Consider the following 13,982-nt stretch of genomic DNA (forward strand, 5'->3'; position numbering starts at 1 on the left):
TTCCATTTTTATTTTGGTAGATTTTCTTACAGTTTTCTCTTTTTTAATTATATTTTTGAGACACATAGCCTTTCTCTTCAGAATCAGTATCTGATTTAAGTTTTATAGCTGTATCAGGGTTTGGTATGATTCCCACAGTGATTTTTTTTAATTATGACTTTGAGCTTTCTGAGTATTAGAATTCTTATTTGTTACTATTATAGGACAGTTCCCAAGAAGTAAACATCCAACTTGAGAATTACCATACATGAAAATAACAGCTGTGCCTGGGAGGCCTTTATGACCCCTTCAGCTATCAGGCCCTCAGTTGTTCCATGGCAACAAGATTGAAATGATATTTGGGGTCCACCAACTACCCATTTGCTTTGTCTGGTAAAGGAAAAAAAAAAATGTGTGCTTTTGTTTTCTCCACATCGTGAATTTCCCTCTCCTTCTTTAGGGTATACCTTAATTACAGAGCTCGGAGGTTATTGCAGAGGAAATACTTGTGTTGGGGAAAGGGGCGTGTTGGTCAGAAAGACCCAGAGCAGTGGACATTAAGCTTTGTCTTAAAGAATGTGAATTCTCCAGGTGGAATTGGAGTCTGAAGATTGTGCTCTTCCACTTTACTGACAGTTTCTACGGTTTTTATGTTTCTGTTTCTTTCTTGAGGATGGAGTTTTTTTTGTTGTTTTTTTTTTCCCCCCCAGTCTTTGTGTCTCTGTTTTCTGGCTGATTCCTGCTGGTAACTCAGTACATATTCCCGAATGCAACAAATTCCCTTTGGAAAGCGAGCCAAGAAAGAGCCCAGAAATTATTTTCCCACAAAAATGTATAAAAAGATATACTGTTACTTGTAGCAATCATGTTATGGCTCAAATGAAAATTTGTGGACTGGCAAGAAATCAAACCTTTGAAAATCAGTCTTAGTGCTGAGTAACTTGTGTCTTGTAATTCAATAATGAAATATTCACTGAATGCCTGACAGGCACTGCTAGGTAGTGGGTATATGTTGGTGAATAAAGTAGACATGGCTCTTGCCTTCATGGAGCTTTCTATTCTAATAGGGGGAACAGATGAAGATCACCTACCTGTATAATTAGAAATAGAATTGGCCGGGCGCGGTGGCTCACGCTTGTAATCCCAGCACTTTGGGAGGCTGAGGCGGGCGGATCACGAGGTCAGGAGATCGAGACCATGGTGAAACCCCGTCTCTACTAAAAAATACAAAAAAAATTAGCCGGGCGTGGTGGCGGGCGCCTGTAGTCCCAGCTACTCGGAGAGGCTGAGGCAGGAGAATGGCGTGAACCCGGGAGGCGGAGCTTGCAGTGAGCCGAGATTGCGCCACTGCACTCCTGCCTGGGCGACAGAGCCAGACTCCGTCTCAAAAAAAAAAAAAAAAAAAAAAAAGAAATAGAATTATGTTCTGTGACGGAAATGAGGTACAGTGAGAAAAAATAATCCAGTTTAGGATGGCAGCTACTTAAAGCAGGTCATCGAGGAGGCCTTTCTGCAGGAGGGACTTTAATAGAAAACTGAAAGAAGTTGGAATCCTGTGGAACAACTGAAGAGATAAAGAATTCTAGGCAGAAGGAACCTGTTTAAAAAGTCATGAGGCAGGAAAAAGTTTGGCATGTTTCAGGAATTGAAAGGAGGTTGGCGTGGTTAGACTCCTGAGTAACGGGTTGGCAGGGGTCAGATGGTGCGAGGCTTTCTATGCGAGTATTCTGAGTGCTCCATGAATACATTGATGGGCTTAAAGGAGAGGACTGATAAAATACAGCTTGTTTTAATACAGGTTGAGTATCACAAATTTGAAAGTCTCCAATGAACATGTCCTTTGAACTTCATGTCGATGATTTTGGAGCATTTGGAATTTTCAGGTTAGGGACACTCAGCCTGTATTACTTTTGATGGGGCCAAGAGTGGAAACTGAGGGACCACTTAGGAGGTGATTCACTTCATGGAGGCAAGAGATGGTGGTGGTTTGGAAAGTTAGGATAGTGGTAGTGAAAATGTGATGGATTTGAGCTATCTTCTAGACAAAGAATTAACAGGATTTCCTGTTAGCTTCGCTGTGAGGAGTGAACTGAAGTAAAGAATCAGAGGAGGATTGTTAAGTTGCTGGCGTGAACAGCTGGGCGTGGGGATTCCTGGGTTGGCAAAGCTTGGAGAAAATCAGGTGGCGGGGGGCATGTTAAGCTTGAACTTCGTTGCGTTTGAGTGGCTAGTGTGGCATCCAATAATGGTGCCATTAAATGGTACCATTATTACTAAACATTTTTCTCCCTAAAGCTCTAAACTTGTCCAGCCCACAGCTCACCATCTTTAGATCTTTTCTCAAATGTTACCATCTCAGCAAGGCCTTCCTTGACCAGCCAAACTTATATTGAAAACCCCACACTAACCGTCTCCTTTCTCTGCTTAATTTTTCTCCATAGTTAATTTTCACCACCTGACATGTTCTTTTTTTTTTTTTCCTAATACCCAGTGTGATAGCACATCTGACATGTTTTTTATTTCACTTTGTTATTAACTGAACTGCTTTCTCGCTATAAGATCGTCAGGGATTTTTGTGTATGAATCACTGCCATATCCCCAGCACCTAAAATAGGGTGTGGTCTATAGTAAATGCTCAGTAAATATTTGTTAATTGAATATATGAAACCACTTGAAGGATTCTGTAGTGTTTCCACGATTAAATTTTCTTACTAGCATTTGTTCAGGCTTTTGGCTTAAAACAATTCAGTTCTCCTTTTTAAGTGAATGTAGATTTTGTATATACACACACATATATATGTGGATTTGCATTGTTCTCTTTAGGAATAAAAACCTAAAGTCTACCATTCATATTTTATTTTTCTTAATTTTCAGGTTACAACTGATGGAAAACCAAAAATCGTTGATATCATTGATACAACAGGAAGTGGCGATGTGAATACTGCTACGGAAGTAGAACCAAAGGATGGTGAAATTGTTGGCCTTTCAGGAAGAGTGCTTAAGGTGAGACCTTTTGTCTTCTTTTTGAATTTTTTTTTTTTTTTTTTACTCTTGCCTCAAAGCATCTAATGTTTTTACCTTACATTTTGTGGTGGTATTAGTTATCCATTGCCATATATCAGATTACCTCAGAACCTCCTGGTTTAAAATGACAAATATTTATTACCTCGGAGTTTCTGTGAGTCAGGAATCTGGGTGTGGCTTAACGGGGTTCCTGTAGTTCACAGTCGCCCTGGAGGTTGCCATGGCTGTGACTTCAGCTGAAGGCTCAGCTTGGGAGAGGAAGGGGAAGTTTGTTTCCAAGCCTACTGGAGGGTCACTGGCAGGCCTTAGCTCCTTGGCATTGGGCCTCTCCACAGTGCTGCAGTACGTGGCAGCACCTTCCCTGGGGGAGTGAGCCGAGAGAGTCCCCATGATGAAAGCCACAGGCTTTTTATAAAAGTGACCTTGGAAGGGACCACTATATTCAGCTCATTGGAAGTGAGTTAATAAATCTAGCACACGCTTAAGGGGAAGGGATTTCAGAAGAAGTGAATCATAGAGGCTGTCTTAGAAGAAGCCATTATTTTGTTGTTTGATGAGGTACTTAGAATTGGGCCGTATTTTTCAGTGAGCTTGCCAAATTTTATGTTTTGAATACAAAGATAGAGAAAGTAACCACATCATAGCTTTGCGTTCATCTTTTGCTGTCCCTTCATAGTATTCCCAGTGAACATGACCATGAAGAAATACTTAGGTTATAGTAGCTGTTAAGTGGCAGGCTTTGTCTTTTTTTTTTTTTTTTTTTTTTAAACTTCTTTTTTTCTTTCTTTTTTGAGACATAGAGTCTTGCTCCGTTGCTCAGGCTAGAGTGCAGTGGTACAATCTTGGCTCGCTGCAACCTCTGCCTCCCGGGTTCTAGCAATTCTCCTGCCTCAGCCTCCCAGTTAGCTGGGATTACAGGCACCCGCCACCACATCCAGCTAATCTTTGTATTATTAGTAGAGACAGGGTTTCACCATTTTGGCTAGGCTGGTCTCGAACTCTTGACCTTGTGATCTGCCTGTCTCAGCCTCCCAAAGTGCTGGGATTACAGGCGTGAGCCAGGGCACCTGGCCTACCAGCTTTGTCTTATTCTATGTCCTTGGTAGAAAGGCCTGGGTAAGCTAAACATAAAAAATAATCATAAAGCAAGCACAGAGGAGCTCATGAGCTAAGGAGCATGAAGGATGAGAAGAATTTGTGATCCTGTACTCTTAAGCAGCATCAGTTTGGTGTATAAAATTATGATTATGTAGTTAGCTTTTCCCACCTTTTACCATCTGTCTGAATTCTTCTTAGGCCTTGTCTTTTAAATAAGCTTTTTGTGGCAGCATATTGACTTTCTGTGCCGTGTAAAAAAGCACCACAGACTTAGCCGCCTAAAACCTTGTGTATTTCTGTATTTATTATATCACTGATTCCATGGGGTAGGAGTCCAGGCATGGCTTTTTGTGGGTCTCTGCTCAGAGTCTCACAAGACTGCAGTCAAGGTTAAAGGCTCATCTGAGGCTCAGGCTTCTTTTCCAAGTTTACATGATTGTTGGAAAAATTCATTTCATTGCAACTGTAAAACTCGTGGTAGCTTGCTTCTTCAAGGCCAGTAAGAGAATCTCTGACCTTGGCGATGACCCCAGTCTTTCTTTTAAAGAACTCACCTGATTAGTTCAGGCCCACTGAGAATCATCTCCCTTTTGATTTGCTCAGAGTCCTTAATTGCATCTGCAAAATCCCTTCACCTTCGTTACATACCATAACGTAATCATGGGAGTGACATCTCATTATATTCACAGGTCCTGCCTTCACTTAGGGGAGGGACTTGGGTGTTCTTAGAAATCTGCCTGTCATGGGCAGATGGCAGCCATTAATAATCCAGGTTATACTTCTTTTTCCGTGTGTTATGAACTGATTATCTGTGTCCCATCCCCTGCCAAAATTCAAACATTGAAGCCTTATCCCTCAGTGTGATGGTATTTGAAAGTTGGGCCTTTGGGAGATATTTAGGGTTAGATGAGGTTATAAGTATGTGTCCCCTCAGGATAGGATTAGTACCCTTATCAGAAGAGACATCAGAGAGCTCTCTCTAGAGCAAGCTCCTTCTAGGGCATATGAGGACACAGCAAGAAGGTGGCCTCTGTAAGCCAGGAAGAGGACTTTCACCTACGCCCAACCATGCTGGCACCCTGATGCTGAGCTTCCAGTCCCTAGAACTATGAAAAAATAAGTTTCAATTGTCAAGAGTCATCCAGTTTACGGTGCGGGTTGAGAATCCCTTATCTGAAACGCTCGGGACCAGAAGTGTTTTAGGTTTCAGATTTTGGAATATTTGCACTGAATATACTAGTTGAGCCTCCCTAATCCAAAATCCGAAATGCTCCAAAATCCAGAACTTTCTGAGTGCCAACATGACACTCAAAGGAAATGGTCAATGGAGCATTTCAGATTTTCGGATTAGAAATGCTCAGCCATCTGAATTACTCTAGAGTTTGGCCTGTCTTCCCCCAAGTCAACCTTGTTATTGGAATATGTTTCAAAGGGAAACTTGGGATTCCTGTGGGTTATGGTACTCTGAGAAACTAGAGAGAATTCCTAGTAAGTCCTGCAGGCTTAGAGCCATATAAAGTATTACTCAATCATTTATTTATTTATATTAATTTTGAGATGGAGTCTTACTCTGTCACCCAGGTTGAAGTACAGTGGCGCAATCTCGGCTCACCTCAACCTCTGCTTCCTGTATTTAAGTGATTCTTCTGCCTCAGCCTCCCGAGTAGCTGGGATTACAGGCATGTGCCACGACAGTTGGCTGATTTTTTTTTTGTATTTTTAGTAGAGATGGAATTTTGCCATGTTGGCCAGGCTGGTCTCAAACTCCTGACCTCAAGTGATCCACCCGCCTCGGCCTCCCAAAGTGCTGGTATTATAGGCATGAGCCACCATGCCTGGCCTCATTTATTTTTAAATAGCTGCAGTAATCCCTGCTTTAGATAAACCACATGAACTAATAATATCACTAGTGTTCAAAGGTAAAATTATATATGTACCATATATATTGCTATTAAATAAAGTCAAAAAAATTATAAGGTTTGTCTTTTCTCAGCTTGGTGATGTATTTCTTTAGCTCTACCATTAAGTATTCTCAGCCCGTCATTGTGGGTTTTTAAACTTATTTTTTAATTGTGTTCAGTATGTCTTAATAGTTTAAAAAGACAAATATTTTTACAAGGCTTCTAACAAAAAGAGTTAAATCCTGTCCCACCTCTCCCCTACTGTTTTCTACTTCAACAGTACATTAATACATTAAATTCTCTTCAGCTTAAAATAACATGCTAATATTTTTTATTTCTTGATTTTTTTTTTCTAGTCTTAGTCTTTACTTGTAGAATTAATATGTGGAAGAAGAGAGTTTAATTCTCAGGTCCTTTATTTCCAAGAAATTTTTTTGCATTTTCTCTTAGGTAACCTCTTCTCCGTTGTTTTGCTGTTTTTTTCTGGAACTCCTGTTAATTGAACATTGGATCTCTTGACTTGATCCTCCAATTTTTAAATTTTTTTCCACCTTTTCTTCACTGCCTTTATCTTTTTCCTTCCTGAGAGATTTCCAGCATTTTCTCAACATTGTAACCCTTGTGTGAATTTTTTTAAATTTTGCCTATTTTTAATTGCAAAAACCCCTTCATGTTCACTGGGAGCATATTTTTGTACCATGTATGCAACATTTTATCTCTGAGATAAAATTTTAATTTTTTTCTATTTCATTGTTTCTTCCCTCCCCTTCCTCCTGTTCTCCTTTCTCAGTCTCCTATTCTGCTTCCTCCTCTCCTTTCTCCCTTTTTCTTCACCCTCTCCTTCCTCCTTCTCCGTCTCCTCTTCTTGTTCTCTGCTTTTTACGTTAGATATTTTGTTTAGGTGCCTAGTCATCCCTAGCTGTCTTATTTTAGCAAGGCACAAGAAAAGGTGACTGGAAGCTCCTCTGCTTATGTAGGGTCTTTTGGTGGATTTCAATATAGGGTAATGATAACATTTAGGGGAACCCCCATAATATCAGTATACACTATATTTTTTTCCATCGGGGTGCCCAGTTACCTTAAAGAAGTCCTTAGCCCATTTGGCCTGGGGTTTAGGGGAAGAGTGAGCAAGAAGTCTGGCCGTAGGTATTCAGGTAGCCACACCATGCAAGGGGCCTGGAGTGATGTCATGCAGACTCATTTTTATGTCTCATCCTTTTTGTATTAGTTCCTTTTCACATTGCTATGAAGAACTACATGAGACTGGGGAATTTATGAAGAAAAGAGGTTTAATTGACTCACAGTCCTACAGGCTTAACAGGACGCATGACTTGGGAGTCCCAGGAGACTTACAATCATGGTGGAAGGTGAAGGGGAAACAAGACATGTCCTCTCATCATGATTGAGCAGGAGAGAGAGCCAGCAAAGGGAGAAGTGCCGTGCTTTTTTTTTTTTTTTTTTTGAGATGGAGTTTCACTCTTATTGCCCAGACTAGAGTGCAATGGCGTGATCTCAACTCACTGCAACCTCTGCCTCCTGGATTCAAACGATTCTCCTGCCTCAGCCTCCTGAGTAGCTGGGATTACAGGTGCCTGCCACCAAACCCGGCTAATTTTGTGTTTTTAGTAGAGACAGGGTTTCACCATGTTGGCCAAGCTGGTCTCAGACTCCTGACCTCAGGTGATCTACCTGCCTCAGCCTTCCAAAGTGCTGGGGTTACAAGCGTGAGCCACCGTGCCCAGCCCCCATGCATTTTAAACCATTAGATCTTGTAATAATTCATCATCACGAGAACAACAAGGGGGAAATCCACTCCCATGATCCAGTCACCTCCCACCACGTCCCTCCCCTGACACGAACAGGTTATATTTCGACATGAGATTTGGGTAGAGACACAGAGCCAAACCATATCACCTGTTCTTTGCTTTGTTGACAGGTCAGCTTTTCTCTGTTCAGCTTGGTTGGTGAAGTTTGGGCAGGATGTGGGATGGGGCAGTGGGAGTGCTCTTATACAAATTTTCCACCAGTCTTCTTAGTTAGAACTCTCTTCTCCATCCATCCATAAAATGTACTCACACACATGTTCAATTTAGTTTTTTTTCAAGGATGTCCAGGTATTTAGATATTTTGCTGTAGTCAATAAAAGGAAGAATTATTAATCATTGGGATTCTGACTAGTTGCATCTCTGCAACTCTTTAGTACACAGTTTTCGGAAAGCAGCACAATGAAGTCTTCAAGTTTCTTTGATGTAGTCATGCATTTATTTATTTATTTATTTATGACAGAGTCTTGCTCTGTCGTCCAGGCTGGAGTGCAGTGGCATGATCTTGGCTCACTGCAACCTCCGTCTCCTGGGTTCCAGCAATTTTCCTGCCTCAGCCTCCCACGTTGCTGGGATTATAGGCGCCCGCCACCATGTCCTGCTAATTTTTTGTATTTTTAGTAGAGACGGGGTTTTGCCAAACTGGCCGGGCTGGTCTGGAACTCCTGACATCAGGTGATCCACCCACTTCGGCCTCCCAAAGTGCTGGGATTACAGACGTGAGCCACCGCGCCCAGCTGTCATGCTTTGAAATGAATTAAATGTTTATAGTCTGTTTTTTCCACATAGCCCATAAACTGCTAACAGACTTTTATTTTTCTGTCAGTTTAAGATCAACTGTTAGTTAGGTGCTTTGAACACTTCAGTAGCCTCATTCTCTAAGGATGATATTCCTAGGCCTCCTTGAGAAACCAGTGGTAAGCTACTTATGGCCTGTGGTACTCCCATGAGCAGATAAAAGTACGAAAGTGAATAGAACTTTAAAACCTTTCATTGTAAAATATACATACATAAAGTACATAAAACACATATATGCAGTTTTATGAATAGTATAGCTAACACCACTGTACCCACCCAGATCAAGATAAAGAGTATTGCCATACATCAGAAACTTCCTGCATCCTCCTACATCACAGCCTATTTCAACTTCTGTGATAATCATTCCTTTGCTTTTTTGTGTGTAGTTTTACCACATCTGTGTGGCTACATAAAATATATTGTTTAGTTTTGAACTTTACATGAACAGTCTCGTTTCTTTCATAAAATTTCATCATACATCATTTTTCCCTTGGTGTTGTGAGATTTCAGATTCGTGAGACTTGCCCATGTTGTCACTGGCAGCAGTGATTTATTCAGTTTCATTGCTGTGTAATATGCCATGGTTTGCACCTACCACATTCTATCCATTCTGCTGTGATGTTTGTGTATCTTGTGCACGTGTGTGGATGTCTCCAGGATGTGTGCCGTAGGAGTAGAATTGCTGAATCATGGAGATACGTCACTAGGTCATGCCAAACAGTTTTTCCAAGTGCGTGTTTGTTTGTTTTTTAATTGGACAGGACATCTCCTTGACCAAGTGTTTGTATTAAAAGACATTTCCAGGCCAGGCACAGTGGCTCACAACTGTAATCCCCGCACTTTGGGAGGCCAAGCACTTTGGATCGTCTGAGGTCAGGAGTTCGAGACCAGCCTGACCAACATGTCGAAACACCCTCTCTACTAAAAATACAAAAATTAGCTGGGCATGGTGGTGCAAGTCTGTAATCTCAGCTACTAGGGAGGCTGAGACAGGAGAATCACAGAGGTTGCAGTGAGCCAATATGGCGCTACTGCACACCAGCCTGAGTGACAGAGCGAGACTCCTTCTCAAAAAAAAAAAAAAAAAAGACATTTCCACTAGCAGTGTATAACAAGTGTTTTCTGACCCCATGATCATAGAGATATTCTCCTGTATTTCTAAGAAGTTTCACAGCTTTTCTCTTCTGTTTGTTCTAGAATTCACCTGGAAGTGATTTTTTTTTTTTTTTTTTTAATGTTTCCAAAATTCTTTTTTTTTTTTTTTTTTTTTTATTATACTTTAGGGTTTTGGGGTACATGTGCACAATGTGCAGGTTTGTTACATATGTATCCATGTGCCATGTTGATTTCCTGCACCCATTAATTCGTCATTTAGCATTAGGTGTATCTCCTAATGCTGTCCCTCCCCCCTCCCCCCACCCCACAACAGTCCCCGGAGCGTGATGTTCCCCTTCCCGTGTCCATGAGTTCTCATTGTTCAATTCCCACCTATGAGTGAGAACATGCGGTGTTTGGTTTTTTGTCCTTGCGATAGTTTACTGAGAATGATGTTTTCCAGTTTCATCCATGTCCCTACAAAGGATACGAACTCATCATTTTTTATGGCTGCATAGTATTCCATGGTGTATATGTGCCACATTTTCTTAATCCAGTCTATCGTTGTTGGACATTTGGGTTGGTTCCAACTCTTTGCTATTGTGAATAGTGCTGCAATAAACATACGTGTGCATGTGTCTTTATAGCAGCATGATTTATAGTCCTTTGGGTATATACCCAGTAATGGGATGGCTGGGTCAAATGGTATTTCTAGTTCTAGATCCCTGAGGAATCGCCACACTGACTTCCACAATGGTTGAACTAGTTTACAGTCCCACCAACAGTGTAAAAGTGTTCCTATTTCTCCACATCCTCTCCAGCACCTGTTGTTTCCTGATTTTTTAATGATGGCCATTCTAACTGGTGTGAGATGGTATCTCACTGTGGTTTTGATTTGCATTTCTCTGATGGCCAGTGATGAGGAGCATTTCTTCATGTGTTTTTTGGCTGCATAAATGTCTTCTTTTGAGAAGTGTCTGTTCATGTCCTCTGCCCACTTTTTGATGGGGTTGTTTGTTTTTTTCTTGTAAATTTGTTTGAGTTCATTGTAGATTCTGGATATTAGCCCTTTGTCAGATGAGTAGGCTGCAAAAATTTTCTCCCATTGTGTAGGTTGCCTGTTCACTCTGATGATAGTTTCTTTTGCTGTGCAGAAGCTCTTTAGTTTAATGAGATCCCATTTGTCGATTTTGGCTTTTGTTGCCATTGCTTTTGGTGTTTTAGACATGAAGTCCTTGCCCACGCCTATGTCCTGAATGGTATTGCCTAGGTTTTCTTGTAGGATTTTAATGGTTTTAGGTCTAACATATAAGTCTTTAATCCATCTTGAATTAATTTTTGTATAAGGTGTAAGGAAGGGATCCAGTTGCAGCTTTCTACATATGGCTAGCCAGTTTTCCCAGCACCATTTATTAAATAGGGAATCCTTTCCCCATTTCTTGTTTTTGTCAGGTTTGTCAAAGATCAGATAGTTGTAGCTATGCGGCATCATTTCTGAGGGCTCTGTTCTGTTCCATTGATCTATGTCTCTGTTGTGGTACCAGTACCATGCTGTTTTGGTTACTGTAGCCTTGTAGTATAGTTTAAAGTCAGGTAGCGTGATGCCTCCAGCTTTGTTCTTTTGGCTTAGGATTGACTTGGCGATGCGGGCTCTTTTTTGGTTCCATATGAACTTTAAAGTAGTTTTTTCCAACTCTGTGAAGAAAGTCATTGGTAGCTTGATGGGGATGGCATTGAATCTATAAATTACCTTGGGCAGTATGGCCATTTTCACGATATTGATTCTTCCAACCCATGAGCATGGAATGTTCTTCCATTTGTTTGTATCCTCTTTGATTTCATTGAGCAGTGGTTTGTAGTTCTCCTTGAAGAGGTCCTTCACATCCATTGTAAGTTGGATTCCCAGGTATTTTATTCTCTTTGAAGCAATTGTGAATGGGAGTTCACTCATGATTTGGCTCTCTGTTTGTCTGTTATTGGTGTACAAGAATGCTTGTGATTTTTGTACATTAATTTTGTATCCTGAGACTTCGCTGAAGTTGCTAATCAGCTTAAGGAGATTTTGGGCTGAGACAATGGGGTTTTCTAGATATACAATCATGTCATCTGCAAACAGGGACAATTTGGCTTCCTCTTTTCCTAATTGAATACCCTTTATTTCCTTCTCCTGCCTGATTGCTCTGGCCAGAACTTCCAGCACTATGTTGAATAGTAGCGGTGAGAGAGGGCATCCCTGTCTTGTGCCAGTTTTCAGAGGGAATGCTTCCAGTTTTTGCCCATTCAGTATGATATTGGCTGTGGGTTTGTTGTAGATAGCTGTTATTATTTTGAGATACGTCCCATCAATACCTAATTTATTGAGAGTTTTTAGCATGAAGGGTTGTTGAATTTTGTCAAAGGCCTTTTCTGCATCTATTGAGATAATCATGTGGTTTTTGTCTTTGGTTCTGTTTATATGCTGGATTACATTTATTGATTTGCGTATGATTTTATATCCTTAGTTTGAAGAGTTCTGTTTCCTGTTTTCTGTAAAAATACCCAGTTGTCCCAACACCATGTGTTCCACAATTTTCACTCTAATTTTTAGTGCCTTCTTTTCACATAGCACCCTTCAAAATGTGGTGAGCTTCTGAGGTCTCTTTCGTATTCTCTTTGTCCCTTTGTTTGTGGATGCTTCCCCCACTTCCTTTATTCTAATTTTAGTAGCATTTTGGAAGGAAGCACAATACCTTTTTCATTTTACCACATTTAACTGGAAGTCATTTTAAAAATCAACACTTAGTCTTACATATTTTTGGTTTTAAAAAAAAAAAGATAAATCCAGGCATAATAAATGACTTGGCCAGATTCAGCATGGTACTTAGATGCAGTGACAGCCAAAGGAAACTGTGCATGTGCCCTGGCCTGTGTGATGAGGTTCGCAAGACTGAAATCATTTGGAAGCAAAAAAAGCCTCTAAGAGGACTTCACTGCATGGTACCCTAACACTCAGATGACACTTGGCCCGTTAAGAAAAATGTTTGATTTATTAGGCATCCTGTCTTTAAGAGAGTCAGAGAAATGAGGTGTAATTGGTAATTAAAAAGATTACGTGTATCATATGAAAACCAGTTTTAATACATTGTAGTTACTGTGTAATTAGAACCATTTTTAAGATACCAACCTAAAATGGTCAAATGTAAAGATTTTATTCTTAGAAAAAATAACTTTGTTCATGTAGAATACTCAAATATGCAAAATAAAATTTCATAATTGCCTCATAAAGTTAGCTTTACTCTAACTCAGCTAAAGTTAGATCAGATAGCCCTGATTATATCTTTTATCTGATTTTTTTGGTGTAATTTTTGTAACTAGTCTGCCTTTGTGGTAAGGAAGATACATAGTTGTGATTTGAGAAGTATCTGGTTCCATGGACCGTGCAGACTTTATTCTCATTTATAATTAAATTATGTCTATTGGATTGTTTTTATTGTACTTTATATTTTTTTTAAGAAATTGTGATTAAATATAACTTAACACCTTTCTATTTTGCAGTTATTTTAATTAGTTACTTCATTGAATCTTTTGGCATTTCATGATTTTCTGTAATGTCTTTGTACAAAGAAGTTGCTGCTAGCCGAGGGTTACGAAGCCACCTGTGTAGTGGGACAGCAGTGAATACTCAGAATTTAAAAGCTAGTGACTACTTCCCTTTTTGTTGTTGCAGTGCTTTATTGTTTTGCCATAGGCTGTTGCAAAAACATTAAAGTTCAGAACTCCTATTCTCTAAAGAAGGTTAAGTTTTGAGTGAAAAGTGCTAGCTTGTATGCCAGCATGTTTGAAATTACACATTCTCCAGACATGCAGTTGATTTGGAAGTGATTAATGACACAGAGGCCTCCAGAAGGTCACTATTTAGTATTAATAGCTCCTTGAAGCTCTGTGAAGGATTGTTTTCTTCTATGTAGTTGTGAGGAAATTTCATCCAAAAGTTTTTTGCCTGGGAAGTAATTGGATGAAGGACGTGAGGATGAGTTAAAGATATTGCACAAGTGAGGATTGATGAGGCTACCAGCTCTGAGTGTTTCAACCTTGTCATTTATTCATATTTAAAAGCTGTTTCTGATGACCACGGTTCCAGGATTGCAAAGAATATGAATACCCTACATTTTCTTGATTGATCATTCATGTTGGTTGATGCTCAGTTCACTTTGTTGTTCACAAGAATAAGGTAGAGATTTTCTTCCTTTTACAGATAAAGAAGTAGAAGCCTGTGGTTTCCTTC

At 40.1% G+C, this 13,982-nt stretch overlaps 2 protein-coding genes across 9 annotated transcripts in view; one reads left to right on the forward strand and one right to left on the reverse strand.

Annotated features, from left to right (window-relative positions):
• The window catches only part of LOC134732631 (uncharacterized), a 472,983-nt gene that overhangs the window by 58,090 nt on the left and 400,911 nt on the right, over positions 1–13,982 (reverse strand). The window lies entirely within an intron of this gene.
• LOC129463457 (tripeptidyl-peptidase 2-like) overlaps positions 1–13,982 on the forward strand; it is a 76,453-nt gene that overhangs the window by 5,254 nt on the left and 57,217 nt on the right. For all 8 annotated transcript variants that reach the window (XR_010115972.1, XR_010115971.1, XR_010115970.1 and 5 more), the window contains exon 2: positions 2,854–2,982. Coding sequence is in view for 5 of the 8 variants with exons in the window: in XM_063618981.1 (XP_063475051.1) it covers positions 2,854–2,982 (129 nt within the window). In the remaining 3 variants the exon portion in view is untranslated. The remainder of the gene's footprint in view (positions 1–2,853; positions 2,983–13,982) is intronic.

The sequence above is a fragment of the Symphalangus syndactylus genome, chromosome 15 (genome assembly GCF_028878055.3).
Source record: "Symphalangus syndactylus isolate Jambi chromosome 15, NHGRI_mSymSyn1-v2.1_pri, whole genome shotgun sequence".
NCBI lineage: Eukaryota > Metazoa > Chordata > Mammalia > Primates > Hylobatidae > Symphalangus > Symphalangus syndactylus.